At 37.2% G+C, this 16408-nt stretch overlaps 1 protein-coding gene across 2 annotated transcripts in view; it reads left to right on the top strand.

The window, feature by feature from the left end:
* The window catches only part of XRCC5 (X-ray repair cross complementing 5), a 50787-nt gene extending 34707 nt beyond the window's left edge, over positions 1-16080 (top strand). The window contains exons 17-21 of one of the 2 annotated variants that reach the window (XM_058028270.1): positions 4982-5091; positions 5577-5673; positions 7687-7754; positions 12342-12413; positions 13210-16080. In XM_058028270.1, coding sequence (XP_057884253.1) covers positions 4982-5091; positions 5577-5673; positions 7687-7754; positions 12342-12413; positions 13210-13224 — 362 coding nt within the window. In that variant the 3' untranslated portion in view covers positions 13225-16080. Of the gene's footprint in view, positions 1-4981; positions 5092-5576; positions 5674-7686; positions 7755-12341; positions 12459-13209 lie in introns of those variants that run through there. The other variant, XM_058028269.1, reaches the window with a different exon arrangement.
* Positions 16081-16408: the final 328 nt, after the last annotated feature.

Genomic DNA, 16408 nt, shown 5'->3' with positions numbered 1-16408 from the left:
AATCAAAGATTTTCAGATTGGTAAGGGTCTTAGAGACAGGTTTTCTGGACTGGCAGCTCAATTCCTGAAACAATAATCAACTTTGGATTTACCTGAAAACTGTGTCTTTTATTAGTAGGGAGCTGCTTAAGGGTTACATGGTGAGATTTGTTTGATGGTTTCAGCTTACTGGTTAATGCTGATGCTCATGTAACTAGAATTGCGTTCCCCTCTAGACATCCTTTCTTATTTGCATTCATGGCCAGAGAGATGTCATGTTATGCAGGTCTTATTTTGAGCAAGTCACAAGTGTAGAGTCATCACAAAGAGATGTCCCCTGATAACCGCTTCTGACGTTTTTGTCAATGACTGCACATAAAATAGATTAGTTTACCTGAGTAGAATCTAATTGTTGCTCCCAAGTGTGTACAATGAGTTTCTTCATTGCTGTGGCTTCAGAGAAGGCTTCAGAAAATGCAGTCAGTGCTTGCCATCTTTGTAATACCAAAGGAGTAGCCATGTAGTGCCAGTTCATCCTCCTGTTTGAAGGTTTCCATCCATGTCTGCATCTCTGGAAAGCAGATCATGTCTGATGTGTTGTGTTGTATTTTCATAGGCTTCTGTATCAGATAGAATCAGGGGAGTAGAAAAAGGTATTGACACATGCACAGTATTTTCTTTGATTTGTAAATTTGTAAATGTGTGAGTTTATAGGCCACATTTCATTGCATCTTACAGTACTCCTGTCTGAGAACGTGATGTCAAAAAAGCTTTTTTTTATTTGCTGAGTTTCAGCTGGGAGAGAAATCTGCATGTCCAGAGACAAATTGCACTAAGCTCTCATTTCTGTATTTTAGTAAATTAGTTAATATTTTTTTCCTAGGCATTTCTAGAAAAATATAGCTGAAGGAATCAGTAACTGAATGTGAACAAGGATGATATTTTATTGCAAGATTTTCTGTAGAAATAAGTATAGGTAATTACCTTTCTGGAGCTAAGATAGTTTTTTAAAAAGCTAATACTTCATGCAATTATTTGTTGACAGGTTTTTGCAGTTTGTCTGCATTTTTATCTTACTGGATGTTTTTGTATATTTCAGAGACTATTCATGCTCTACTGCTAGGCAGGGCAGATGCAATGAGTGGTTTGATGAAAATGATTCAGTCATTAGAAGGGTTTTTGCAAACCAAATACTTGAGTGTATAGAATCACTTTGAAGTTTTCTGTATATCTGCTTCACAGAGAAGATGAAGCCAGGTTTGTCTTTGAAGGGCATAGTGATTGGGTGAGATTCAAAGCTCTGAGCTGCAACAAACAGAATATGAATTCGATGTTATGGGGGAAAAGATAATAAAGATCACAATGATGGGGCTCACATAGAAAGAGGGACCCATGAGAACTTGGAGACTCTCCATCTTTGGGAGTTACGCAGAACTCAAGTCTGCGGAGCACTGAGGCACCTGTTCCACAGTGCACCCTGGTTTTAGCAGGGATTTGGGTCATATGTCCTTCAGATGTCCAGCCTCAATCATTCTGACCCATACTCACAGGACATTCAAAACTGAACAGGACCTCATAGGGTACTGGATTAGTTCAACAGCCAACAGCTCTTGGTCTTAAAATTCTTATTTCTTGGCTTAAAGATGAAGGAGGTCCTTAAAAATTAGTACAGTTTTCAGTTCAGAATTTCTTTCTTCTTTTCAGTTCTAGAAAGATTTTATAGAGTATTTTTTAAATGAATTATCAGGTGATTTAACTGATTTGTCAGTTTAAGCACTGTCCATGAATACAAATCATTACCACCAGCAGCACATGAATCAGAAGATTAGAAAAAAGACTCCTGTTGTTAAAGGAAGAAATTTTTTTTAACCTGATTTCTTTTTTGGGGGGCCAGGGGGAGGGGAATCCCCAAGGAATCAAGCTTGGACTGTAATAATAGACAGTTTTGGTATTATTATTGTGTAATCTGATTGGTATAGTAATCAAGACCAAGAGCTGAACTGAACAAACATGAAAATATAACTGCACTTCTGTACTGTAGCTGTTCAGAGATAACAAGTGAATATAATTGTTCATGGCATATTTCACAAAAAATGACAGCACTAGTGAATGTATTTTGGAGTAGCAAATGTATCTGAATGCCAGAGGGGAAGGGATTAAATTCTGCTAGAACTAAAAGATCTATTCTGGGATTTTTTTTCCCCTGCAGTTCTCTAACCCTTAATAACTATATTTGTTATCTAACCAGTGAGGTACAGTAGAAAGAGGGAAGAGGAGATTAAAGTTTCTTGGGATGTTCTGCAGAATGTGGTGATTATTAGGAGTGCTGGAAATTCCAGTTAATGCAAAATGTAGACATCTCTTGTTTGTTCACTTCCTTAAATGTGTGTGGAGTGAGGGAAGTTGAGAGGGAAGAAAAAAGTTACACAGGAGTGGCTGAATGGGCTGTCAGTTTGTAACTCAAGGGACTACTCCACAAAACATCAATGCCTGAGATTTGTCTGGGACACATCAGAGTTAATGCTTATCACAGCTTAGTTAAAAAGATAGCTTTATGCAGAACACGCTTTGCTCCAAAAACAGGGACATCTATTTTTGCTGCATCCAGACCCAAAGATTCAGACTAATGAAAAGGCAGCAGGAAATCAACGAAGTTCTCAGATTAGAAGTCTAAAGGAACAGCAACCACTTCAAGAATTTCCTGCTATAATCCTTATCTTCTGTCTTTAATATTACTTTTGGTCCCCTGAAATAATTTGATATCTAATCAGAACATAGGATTTTTTGTCTATTTTAGATTCACCCATCATTGGCCTATCATTTAAGGGAAACCCAATGGACAAAATCAAGTTTTTAGCCAAGCTACTTCAGGATGTTAGAGGAATGTGACTTTAAATTCTGTTGCCATGTAACCTGTTTGCTGCCTATATTATGGACTCTCAGTGCCTGGTAAAACTTTGCAGGTTTCCTTTGGTTCCTTACAACAGATTTCAAAAGGAGGCATCTCACAGTCAGTAGCAAGAAAGTCTTTTCTTCTGATGGCTGCCAGGGCAATCAAATGGAAAGGGATTTTAAAAAAAATTAAATGCAAAAGAAGTAGTAGAGTGTCTGATAGTTTCAAACAGTATGCTGGAATCTTTCTGACAATGAAGACTTTTATTGCACCCTTTTAGTGCCTGGGGTTTTAATTTAACACATCAATGAGAAGGCAGTGTTTAAAAAAAACACCACCACCACTGAAAACACCAGCAGGACTTGCTTTTATTAGTGCAATTCATAAGAAATTAGAACATTTAATGAGAAAATCATTAACCATGAAAAAAATGGACTGACTTAACTTGGGAAGCTTAAGTAGTTAGACTTCAATTTAGTTTGTCAGCTACTGGTGAAATAAATAGAGAGTGAGCTGATTACCTCTGGCACAGTAGGCACTTCAGCACACTTTCTTGTGCTGTAACTGCTGTTGGGCACAACCATTATCTGCCTCCTTTTCTAGAAACTGTCAAAACCTAGTGGGAGAATATCAAACATGCCTTGTTTCACACTATGCAGAGATATTGTCCTTCAGATTCAGTTCAATTAGGCATTTTATAGAAAATTATGTAACAGCTGGTGCTGTGCATACTTGTAAGAGCAGAGAGGAACACAGTACTTAAACAATGTCTCCTTCTTAGTGTGCTTACTTCTTGTTTCTTCCACCACTCTGGCGGGTGATTTTCTTTGTTGATGCTTCCATAGCTGAGATTCTTGAAGTGATGTCTATGCCCATAACATCTGGAGCTGGGAAAGGCTATATATAAATCAGTGGAAAGGTTCTGCTAATCCACTGACTGGTCATTAACAGTACAAGAACAGGACAGGCAGATGCTGGAAAGCTTTCTGCTTTGGTCAGAAAGCTTTCCTGAGTCTTCTTCCTCAATGGCAACAACACTGGTAATCTCCCTTGATAGACATCCTCTTTTAATAATTCTGAGAATTTGTTCATTTTTTCAGTTGTTAAAACTTAACCCCTTTACCAAAGGCTGATTTAACTGCTGGTGTGTGTTTCAAAAGATCCTGTTTTATTGTTTGTTCTTAACTCAAGCCTTGACTCTTGTTTTGAGAGAGGCAGGACACTATCAACTCCCTATTCATTCTTTTCACAATGCTTCTGAGTTAATAGATCACTGTTGTATCCTCCTTGTTTTTTTCCTGGCTGAGGTGTTTTGTCAGAGGGTAAAACTGGACAGTTCCTTAACTGTAAGTAAACATGAAGAGAAAGTAAATTACTAAAAACTGGCAGAAATTAGTTGGGATTAGCAGAGCTCTTGGGTGGCACTTCTCTTGTCTGTTTGCAGTGGTTTACAGCTACCTACATTTAGGAGCTCAACAGTAAGGGTAAAACTGGTGTTCCCCTTCTTGTGGTACAGGTCTCACTGTTTAACTCTGCTTCTTTCTGTCAGGCATGCACAGTTTATAATCTCTATGATCATAAACCTCTTTGCTCTGATGAAAAATTATTAAACTACCTGTACAAGAGACAAGACATACCCTGATGTCAATAACAGCAAGGTCTTTTAACTGCAGTCACCCTACACCTGTTGGTTTGACATTATTACACCTTTCTCATAAATTTAATGCTTTCATTGAAATATGCATTGATTGCAAAGGATGTTGAGGGGATACACTTGTGTTGTAGAACATTAACCTCCCTAAGGATTCCAAATTTTTATCAAACAAGGTATGCCTCTGCTTTTTTTCATGGCTTTCAGGGAGAAGTATGCCTTGGACATGCTTGAGGTTCTTCCTAGTATATCTGACTTTTCCAGAGAGGCTGAAATTATTGTCACTAGCTTATATAACAATTATCAACTTGCATAGCTTGAGGCAGTGTGGGTATGATTAACTACTTAGGTGCCTGTGGAGTAGAAAAAGAGAGATGTAAAAGAAAAGTTGGCTTTTTTTTCCTTGGAAGTGTGCATTCTTTTGTTTATTTATCACTTTATTTCTCCTTGTCTTCCAGTGAGTCAGCAGTTGAAAAACCGCATTGATCAGTTCTTGGAAAACAAAGGTTCCCAGTACTACATGAAAGGGATCGACTGTATCAGAGCTTTTAGAGAGGAGGCCATGAAGGTAATGTCAATGTGTGAATACTCTTACCTCTTTCAAATTAGAGGCATGATGGGCCTGTTTGCTTGATAATTTATTGCTACAGCAAAAACAGTTTAAATATGTTTCAAATTTTAGAAATAGAGTTGCATTTTATGGGGGTTTTTATTGTTTTTATACTGGAATGGGGACTAGCCTCTCTGGTATTACTTGTTGTTGTTTGTTTTTATTTAAACATAGAACTGAAGGCCTATGACCTGATGCTCGTGCTAGTTAAAAGTACAGTACTACAATTTTCTTCTTCAACAAAGCTAGTTACAAGCAAGTCTTTCTAGTTTTCTAAGAGGTGCTTTTTGTGGCTTACCATTCCTTAGAACTCACAGTTTTAATAGATATAAAACCCAAATTCTGTAGAGACTTTTGTGTTCACCATGTTAAATGACTTCATGAAGAATTAAGCTTGCTTTAATAGTTCTTGCTTACAGTTGCTGTTACATTTTTTTTTTCAGCTGTCCAAGGTGCAGTGCTTTAATGACTTTCTGCAGGCACTGAAATCAAAGTTGGAAGATAAAGCCTTATCTGATTTCTGGGAGATCATGGTACAAGGTAGGATGGCATTAAAAAAAAAACTAGGCAATTTCTAGCTGTATTGCATTTACCCATTAAGTAAGAAAACTTCATTAGCAGTGGGGCACTTAAACTAACCCCACTGCAGCATTTTGATATGCTTCATTCCTGCGGCTAGTTAAAAAAAAAAAAACTTTCATGTTGCAGTTTCCTTTCCTTTTCTGCACTAATAGTTTTATATCAGCATTATTCATAATGCATTGCCAAGTCTTGTTGAAATGGTAAATTAATTGTAGAAGAAGAGACAAATTAAATGTTATGGGGTAAGGAGAAGAAGACCCAATTTCAGAATAAATGGAAAAAACTCATGCAGTAGAGCTATAAAAAGATTCTTGCAGTTTAAGCTTCCAAAAAGTCACAGATAGCGTTGAAATGTGTCACTGATCATTTTGTATTTAAGTAACCTGAAGGACAGAATATGTGGTAGTATGACACCTACCTATGATTAAACTGGGAGATACAAGGCAGTGCCATTCTAAAAGACATTCAGAGACTACACAAGTGATAAATAAAGGAACATTTTCACAAATAGAAAATGTAGCGGACTAAAAAAAAAATCTTTTACATCATAGTCTTGTTTTTAATTGGAACCAATGCTAAGGAAATCTGTTAAATGCCCAGCTGTATCTCTTAAGGGTGCATGCTATAAAATGCAGTGATGTGATTTTGTGTAGTACTATTCAAAGTGATGAACTCCAGACATGCTGTAATGTCTACTTTGTCCAGCTTTGAATTACAGGATGGGAATTTGCTTAGCAATGTGAAAAAAACAGCACAGGACAACACTGACAAGAAGATTATATTCAGTAGTGCTGTAGGGGACCTTCTCTGTATAAATTTGGAAAAAGAAACCAATAAACTTTGAAAGTAGCAAACTTGGATCTTTCAAAACCATGAATAACTTTTAGTTAGTATAAATCAGAGTTTTTGACAAACTGAAGTATGTTTTTGAGGAAAAAAATCAAACAAACAAATACAAAGAGAGATGATATTTTCATACAGCATAGATTATCTTCCTTTGAGGACATGGTGAAATGAAATCTTGATGCTTAATGCATAATCTGGCTGCTCTCAGTAGGCAGCTGAAATTGCTTTTTACTTGCTGCTAACAAGAGCAGGAGTTCTGTTTTCTGTTATTCTTGCCACATGACCCATCCCCTCTTTTCTACCGAGTGTGGTGTGCATTGGGTCTTGTCATGAGTGACTGCCATCGCCAAAAGAAGGTGGATGTGAGTTAATGAGTTAGTGGCTCAGAAGAAAGGCAGAGCTGTTTGACAAATTCCTTTGTTCATGAAACCCTGCCATGTGGTTCTGTGGGCACATGAAGGTGATTCTACACTTACACTGCTGCTGAAATTTTTATGAATCTCCTATTCTTTGCTCTCACACCCAGAGCTGCTTATTCAGGCACACGCATTTGTATGGTCAAGTGATGAACTAGACTGGAAAAACTGTTGGGGTCAAAATAAATGGAGATTTTTTGGAAGGTTTTTGTTTGGAGGGGTGGGACATCACTGCACAGTGTGGTGCTGCGGCACAACGAAGGAGCGAAGTGGGGCAGGATCAGCACTTTAGTAGTCAGACTAGATAATCACAGCACAAGTGTCTGAATCCCAAGAGTTAATTTTTTCTGGGGACCTAAGAGCATGCTGTGAATGACTAAAAGTGCAATTTCTAATAGATTTTCAGCATTTTGTCTGTGAGCTATGATTTCAGTGTCTCATTAGTTTGATTGTCACAATATTAGCAGTTTCCTAAATGGATACTTCCACAAGCTTATGAATATGCTCATTAATTTATTTTTATATCATATTTTATATCATAGTTGACTCATTTATGCAAGACACATTTTCCTTTGAGTGATACTCTTTTTTTGCTGGTGATGATGACACATCCAGAAGTTGAAATGTGGAACATTTTTTTCACTTCTAACATTAGGTGAATTTTTGGGAAGCCTTCTAATGATATTTTTATGTTTGTTTTTTTTTTCAGAAAGGATTTCTTTGATCACTAAAGATGAAGCGGAAGGAAGTTTGGTGACAGGTGAAGAGGCTGAGAAGGTATCATTTTTTTAATAAGCATCTGTTTGTATAGAGCTCTTGCTGTGGAACTGAAGAGTTTCTCATGTGGATAAATCTTCAGCTGAATGAAATAAGATCCATATGAAGAAATAAGAATGTTAATTTGCCACACAATTGAAACTTCTGCATTTCAGAGCAAAATTACTTTAGCATGTACAAGTTTTAATGTAATTGGTCTTTAAAAAGTAGCATGTATTGAAATTATCTGAAAATATACTCTACAAAGAGTAGGAACTTCAGCAACTCAGTGTAGTGGAACAGCAGAGTGCTATTTACATATGTAAGATCACTATTTGAACTTCACAGAAAGAAATATGTTCTCACTGGTAGCACGAGTTCAAAAATCTGATACTTTTTAAAAAGGTTTTATGAACTCCAGCAATTCAAGTTGTTGTGGCTAATTTTCACCATACATGCAGTGATACCAATATTTTCCCTTTGTGTAGCTTTTGTGGATGGGTGGGCATTATACATAATGCTAGGGGTATTATTGGTGACCATATTAGATCCTTTGGAAATGGGAGTTTTGGACTATTTACAGGTATAATTTCTACAGATATGTAGCATTTTAGTAACTACAGTGATGAAAGAAGGATGTCCCAGTTACAAAGGGCTGAATTGTAACAGGGAGAATGGTGCATTCTCTTTGGAGGGAAGCAAAATTCAGAGCTGCTGTCAAAAATGATATTTGTGTGGAGAGGATAAGATGGATGTTTTTGTATCAGGCTGCTAGTTTAGGAGATAGGTCCTTGTATCACAGACCCCCCTGAAGGTGACACTGTGTCCAAAATCACCGTTTTGCAGAGAAGTAGCTTTTATAGAAGATGCCACATTGATTTTTGCAGCTTCCAGGCCTTCCATAAGCAATAGGCAGAAATGGGTAGAAGTAGGTTCTCTATGATTTAGTTAGTGAGTAGAAAAAGGTTGTATTTTAGAAACTGCTTTTTTCATCTGTAACAATTTATCTCAAGGAGAAGAAGGCACAGAAATGTCATGAAAATGAAAAGCTAACAAACTAGGAGTCCAGAAAGCTGAGCACATGTGCAGGATACAAATGACAGAGTATGGTGATTTTTCTAGACGTGAAGGACCTACTGGCTATTTATACACATAAAGGTATAGAGCAACTTTTCCCCCAGTGGTGGTTTTAAAGAGTATCAGCCTTTTTTATCTACTTCAAGTGCCATGAAATTACTTGGAAACTTCCTAAGACAATATTGTTCTTGAGAACTGTACTTTCTAGTCTGAAACTACCACTGATGCTCAAAAAATGTGCTAATGCTGTGTGAAATAGCCACTGTTCCTTAAGGAAATCTCTATTAACCACAAAGACCTTGCAGCATACCGTTGTCTTCCCTGTGAGCTTGTGGTGGCTGAAAAATACTGTGCCTGCATGGGAATGCAGCACAAATGAGAGAGTATCAAGGACTGGATTCACAGCTGCCAGGCTAAGCTGGAGAAGGCATTTATAGGCTGACTGCAAATTTACATTTCTGTTTACCATCATCCTGCAATCACCATATATTGCAATACAGAAACTATTTTGTGACTGAAGGTCATTTTGTGATTGATTGAAGGTCATACAATAGCTGTATCTTCCCATTAAATTGGAGGAATACAAGATATTGCATGAAATCAGTTTTGCAGCAGAGTTCTCTAAGATGACAGTTACCTTAACTACCAGAGTAATTGGATTGCATCTCTTTGCTAGCTAAGCAGTTGGCAATTCCAGATACTCACTAGATAACCATCTCCCCACACACTGTCCAAATCCAAACCCAGAACTCTAATTCCCATTGGCTGTTAAGGGCTCATATGACTTTTTCATTAAGGAACTGCAAGACTGTGTATTCTTGGAGTAAGATCTGCAGGGATAGAATATTTTATCTTGGTATTGTGGAGCTGGTATAATATCTAGTCCTCTTTGGTCCAATTAAACCCTGCCACAATTTTCCTGTCTGATACAAAGCCAGCATTTTCCTAGGTCTACAGCAGATTGCAGAAGTGGTTCATTTATTTTTTGTACTGAAGGCGATACCCTTCATTTAAGGGTTATATTGGATTTTTTCAAATACCTCCCAGCAGAGTAAGATGCAAGTTTTCTTCACCTCTGTAGATGTTATGTGCAAGCCTGTAGGTCGTGGGGTTGTCTCTCAGTGTTGTCCTTTGTGACACAAAAGCCCTTTCTCTTATGTGCTGTTTACTAGCTGCTAGTAGTTTCAAGACTGTTTTGTCTGTAAGATTACAGGTTTTATAGGGTTGTTGTCTGCAGGAAAAAGGAAGACTTACCAGGCTGCTTATTAGACAGGTCAAACTTTCCTTTTTCCTTTTGCTTGAGGTAGGTTATGCATGCATATTTTCCTATCACTGAGAATTTTTTTTTCCTGTAATAGGGGAGTTACTCTTTTTAGAGCATGAGGATGGTAGGTTAAAAGAGCAGAAATGTCAAGTGCTTTTTCTGGTTGCTTTGGGGAAGATAATGGATTTCAGCACAGCTATTATATGTAATTTGCTTTTGCATAAATGTAAAACAGGTTTTCAGAAAAAAACCCCTGCTTTGGATGTTCAGCATTTGATGGAAACTTCAGGTTTCAATTTACTGCAAATCTTCATTGTACATTTCTCTGGCTTTTAGCTTCCTTTGCATAATTTAGCACGAGAAAGCTGATTGTAAAATTTTTGAAAAATGTGCTACTTCCAGAAATACCAATTGACTCTTAATTAAATGTGAAAAAAGGAAATTTGATCTGGCACAAAAAGCCTTTCAGAGCTGACAAATGTCATTAGCTTTTAGTTTCATAGTATGTGCTTTATATTACTACTAGATTAAGAACTCTTCCAACAAAAAAGATAAACAGACGTACACCATCCTGAAATTCTAATTCCTTCTGTCACATTCCCTGCCTTTCTTTTTTTCTTCAGCTACAGAATCTCTGATAAGTTAAACTCAGCAGGTTAGAACATGAATGTTGTCTGTGGAGTGAGATTTCTGTTTCTCTTGGATGTTGCTGCTTAGGATGTAGGAAAGTTCTGACCTTTGGTCACTGGGGTTCTAGAGAAGGATCAGAATATTTTATTTATTAAAATAATGTTTAAACTTTTCACACTAGAAATGTGTGGTCTCAGAGATTGGTGATGTTGATAGGGATCCCATGGCCTCTTACACAACCTCTCTGGCTGACACAGTTGAAGTCCCCAGCTGAACAGCAGCTCCCTTTTAGGAGCACAAAAGAGTTATCTAAGCAGGTATTTATAGCCTGTTTAATGTGGCTATTTTCTACTTAGCTGTTCTCTTTCATCATCTGGAGTTATAGTGAAGTTGTTTCTGACTTAAGGATGACAGGACTCCAAGTCTGGGAATGTGGCTTTTCCTCAATAGCTTCATGCCTATGTTTTCTTGGGGGGCAGGGTTGTTTCTAGCTCTGTATACTTGTTCTGGTGCATTTTAATAAGAAGAAAAAAAAAGATTAAATGTTAAGGATATTGATAAAAAGGTAGTAACTAGGATTTGTAGACAACTGGATGCTTTTTTTAAGTAAGAGTTAAGTATTGCCATTTTTCCCTACCATTTTAATGTTTTGGGTTTTTTTAGGCTAAGAGAAAAATCTGTGAAATAATTTTGGAGGTGGTTGTACTCCAGATATTGTCTGTATGTTTGATTTCAGTTTTTATAGTATCTGAGCAACTTACCTTTCTCTTCTGTTTATGAATGTCATGTTTTAAGTGAAGGGCATATGGTGAGTTGTATCAGCAGCTACAGCAATGTAATTTTACATAATGGTTTTCCATTTTTAAGACTGGCATTCTAATCATCTTGCATGTTAGAGGGTTTTTTATTTTATTCATATCTTTGTTCATTTGGTAAATGTTAATTGAATTAAATGGGGACACTTAAAAATTCAACACAAAACTAGAATGCTATGTGTAGGAAATGTCTCAAAGAAGCCATTGGTCACCCTCATGTATGTACTCATATCATTGGGGGTCAGGGATTTTGTTATCCCTAAGCATTTTGTACCTACACACAATATTTTTGAAGAACATAAACCTGGTCAAACTGAAATGGATAAAATTTCCATCTAATCCAGAATCCCATCTGACAGTGAACAAAAAAAGATGGGTAGAGAAAAAATGTGTAGTCCTAGACTGCAGCCACTGATGTCTCAAAAACTTCTTGTGCCTGAAGTTGTTTCTGTGGACTTAGTAGACTTCAAATGATTTCTCTTCTATGCATCTTTCTTATCTCCCCCTGAGTCTAGGAAATAATATTTGCAGCATCCTTATCACAGGGTTCTCTACAGCCCTCTACATGTGTTGTCTCAAGAACCATGTCCTTATGTCTGGTTTTTGACACACTTCACCATAAAATCCTTTAAAAGCAAGTCTTACAAAGTTTTCTGTAGTTTTATATGGTTTTGGAGGGTGGAAACCAGAAACACTTCCTTCCTGATTTTTAATTTCAGCTGGCTTTGTTTTGATATTCAGAGGAGACATTCTGTTAACGTAACATTAAAGGCTCTCAGTTTTGTCAGTATCACATAATTTTTTTTTTTTTTTTTTTTTTAGTTCTTGGCTCCAAAGGAACAGAAAAATGAAACTCTGCCTCCTACAGATGAAGGTGGTGATGTTGATGATCTGGTGAGTACTATAAAGATGGGTTGTGGCTTCAGAATTAAGCTGTAAGTGAAAGGTGCAATGAGAGAGCCAAATGCTTCTTAAAGCAGTAGATATCAGAGTGCATGGCTTAGAAAACACCTAAGGAATTGAATCAGAAGAGCCACATGAAATTACTTACTTGCTATTGTAAGACTTAGGCAGGTGTGTAATTTCATGATGGCAAATACTGTGTGATGTAGTAACATAGGTGTTTACAGGGGTGAAATGTGTCCTCTAATATGCTTCAAAAGAGCCAGTGAGGCACTCATTTAAAAGTGGATTGGTATAATTTACTATAATAGCTTTTTAAAAGGTTTGCAGATCTTGAACTGCTATTTATGTGGGTTGAAAATTCAAACATTTTTAAAAAGATGTTTTGATCTTTTGAATTAAATTTCTCTATATAGGCTTGCTGAAATTCAAGGATATCAGTTTTTTTAATAAATATTTTAGCCATCTTTTACAGGCTGTCTCATTACAAATCTGTCTCCAAGGCTTCAGCTGATGGTGTAGATGGTTTTAAAGAAGCTTAGATAACAGACAGATCTCTACATTTGGACTGTACTTTTAAAAATCTATAAATTGCACAGATGATTATGTGAAGATGAGATTTTTCAGTTTGTTCTTGGACTTTATAGAAGATTAGTACTGAATTCTGTGCAATCTATTTATGTTACATGATAAGGATTTCCAAATTTGCCTGGTTTTCTTAGCACTAAACACATATATGAAATTACTTCAGTGCTGCTTCTTTCAAATCTGTTTCTTCTGTTTGCAGCTGGACATGATGTGACCAGTGATATATGGTGACTGTAGAAGCAAAGTTTTGGAAGAGATGGCTCTGTGAGATGGGGCCCAAAAAAAGATCTTAATGAGAAGACAGTACATCCATCTTTATTTTTTCAAATGAGAACAGAAATCCCAGAAACGTTTCCAGCTGGTATAAATGGCATCTGACTTTCAAAACTAGAACAGAAGATTGAAATTGTCTGAAGTATTTGGGCAGTAATGGTACCTTTGAGGGATCTTTTTTTTTTCTTTTCTTTAAGACTGAATTTAGCTTGTCCTTTGTATTGCTTTTAGCTGAACACTACTAAATTTAATGAGAATCTGTTCTGGTGCCTGAAATTCCTGTTGCATTGTGTGGGAAGAAAGACAGAAATGTCACAGCAAGGTTACCAGGTAGTACTGAATATTTAGTGGAAGTAACCCTATAGATTTATTGTTACAGAAGTGAAAAAGTATCTTATTTTCATGCTTTAAAAAAACCAACCAACCAACTCAAATAAACACAAAACAAGATAGAGCAAAAAAACCAACAAAGCACCATGAAAAACACCACAGAGGCTTGTGGGAAAAAATTCTAGGTCAGGGACTCACAAGTTAATAGTTTGAAATACACAACAGAATCTGAAGCACACAGCAGAGCCAGGTGTGCTGATTTTGCCACACTGACCCCTGATCAGTAATTATGGTCTTCTCTGCACTACAGGTTCTCTATCCTGTCAGCTCAGCAGCAGCCCAAGGTCTCTGTCCCTTTCTGTGACACATTTTCCTGTTTCAGGGGCTGGTATTTTTGATTTTTTAGACTTGTAACTAGTATGGTTACTGTAGATGCTCCTGGTGCTGAAAGGAGAACGAATCAGTTCTGTGTCCACTCCATACACTGCTGGGAACTGCTCACCCAGAGCAGGAGAGTCCCTCAGGGCTGTACACTGACAGCTGGGATGGGTAAGTGATAATAGTTAACACTGCTAACCAGGATGGAGTAATGTCTGCACAGAGCAATCCAAACTAGTGAAATACTGCTTAGAAAGAGACATTCAAGTCTGATTGCAGAGCTGAAGAGACAGTAATGACACCTTCACACATGCTTGTCTCTTAGAACCAGATTCATCCCTTTAAAAGCTGGTGCTTCATTATTATAAATGTATAAATGTACTGTGCAAAATGGTATTAAGATCACAAAAAAAAAGGAAAAATAATGATCTGTAGTTGCAAAATGTTGTGGAATATTTGCACTTTATATTGGCCAACAGCTTTTATGTGGGAAATAGCAATTGGTTTTTGCCCCTACTTCCTTATACAGCAACCTATTTTCTCCTGTCTTACATCCTATCCTGGCTAAGTGGAAAGCATTTCTCAAATGCAGATGGCAGGGAGCAAGTGATTTTTGCAGACCTTTATAGCTTTTGTATCACCAGAAGATATTTTTCTCAACTGTAAATAAGGATTATTTGATCGGTGATTTAAAGGCCAATATATGGAGTATGCTGGCTGAGGATTTCTTATACACTTTTTTTGTTTAATAAAAGTATTTTAAAGGTCAGGTTTTGTCTTCAGAGCCATGTTTGCTATAATCAGGTGACTACTTATGCAGTGCCTAAAGGAAACTATCAAAAGCCCCTTTTCTGGGCCTACAATGCAAACATTGAATATCAAAATCCCTCCACAGAAGCAGAGTATACTTATCCTATTCTTTATGAACCCTAAACTTTGCAACACCCCAGTAAAGTAGTTTTTACTATATAGTAGTGATGATGAGAAAATCTTGGGTCAAGACCACACAGAATATAGAACCTGGTGACCAGAATATGGAGTTACTTTGTTTCTTTTGGTTTAGTTGACCACATTTCTAGAGTGGATTGCTTTTGTCAAGGACTATACATTTAGTTCATGGAGAATTGCTGCATAGATCTTGCTACCTGTACAGCACAATATGTCCAGGTAGGCTCAGTGTGGTGATTGAGTTGCTAGTACTGAGAAGAGGAATGAGAATTTATGACTCAAAATAAATAAAAGTGAATTCTTGGAAGGCAAGAAAAGCATCTTTCATTCTGCCCAGGCTTCTGAGTTCAGTCTTCAGAAGCTTCTGATCTTGGTGAGGTCTATCACATCAGCAGCCTGATTTTATATTTGTTCTTTGGCAAAGGGCCAGCTTTCAGGTTCTCATTCAATGACTGAAAGAGATCTTGCATTTAGATCGAGTTCACATTTTCAGTTACAAAGTGTCACCTACTGTTTGGTGGGCTGACGCACTGTTTACATTGAGAATTCTCATTTTCAATTGCCACACTGCCCAGTCCTCAGAAGCATTAGAGCAGTTAGTTGTATGCTTTAAAGGAAACATAAAGTGCATTTGTTTTCCTGCCAGCAGCAGCACATCCCTTGTAATGTACTTTATAGGCAGAGAAATTATCAGAGTGTCTACAGAAAAGAAGACTGTAAAGACTTCTCTTCCTTAATTAGAAGAGGAGTGTGGACTAAAAAAGAAATATTTTGCAGTGTGGACCTTGGGAGGTGGAGAATATCCAAAAGTATTATACCAGAAAGGGTAAGTACGATGTGAGGGAGCTGGGACCATAGCATGGAACTGAGAGTACTCCAGAGAAAAGGACAAAATGCTGGGTTTGGGAGTCATAGAGGAAGAGTAAGACTGTTCTGGTTACAATATTCTGTGAACCTGTAAGTGTCTAGGCTGTATCAATTCTGCACAAAGCATTTTGCTCCGTCACTGGGTAAGGGGGTCTGCTACCTGTTATGTAATTCTCAAGTTTGGTCTCATTCCTTTTGTACTCAGAAACCAAATTTGTCCTCTTGGACAGTTGTCAATATGCCACAGTAATAAAAAATAACTTCCAGAATGTTACATAGTTGAAGACTTGTGATTTGTGTGATATTAATCAGGTTGAAATGAATGTCAGGCCAACAGTGTGATGTCAACATGTTTGGAGAATTCTGAAAGCAAGGCTTCATATCTGTTCTTGGAATGTAGCACAGAAGTATTACACATGCCATCAAAACACTTCTAATGTGAAGAGACCTGTTCTGCTGCACTGTGGTCTCATAGTTGCCAGGGTGAATTTACATCTTGCTAACTTTCCTGGTATTTGGGTTTTGACAGAATTGTCTGTTTGATGTTGCAGCAGGATCTTTGGAATTAGAAAATGAGGAAGGAAAATCAGTTATCTCAGTTG

Source organism: Melospiza georgiana, chromosome 7 (genome assembly GCF_028018845.1).
Source record: "Melospiza georgiana isolate bMelGeo1 chromosome 7, bMelGeo1.pri, whole genome shotgun sequence".
Classification (NCBI taxonomy): Eukaryota; Metazoa; Chordata; class Aves; order Passeriformes; family Passerellidae; genus Melospiza; species Melospiza georgiana.
This window is presented reverse-complemented; position numbering and strand designations above follow the sequence as displayed.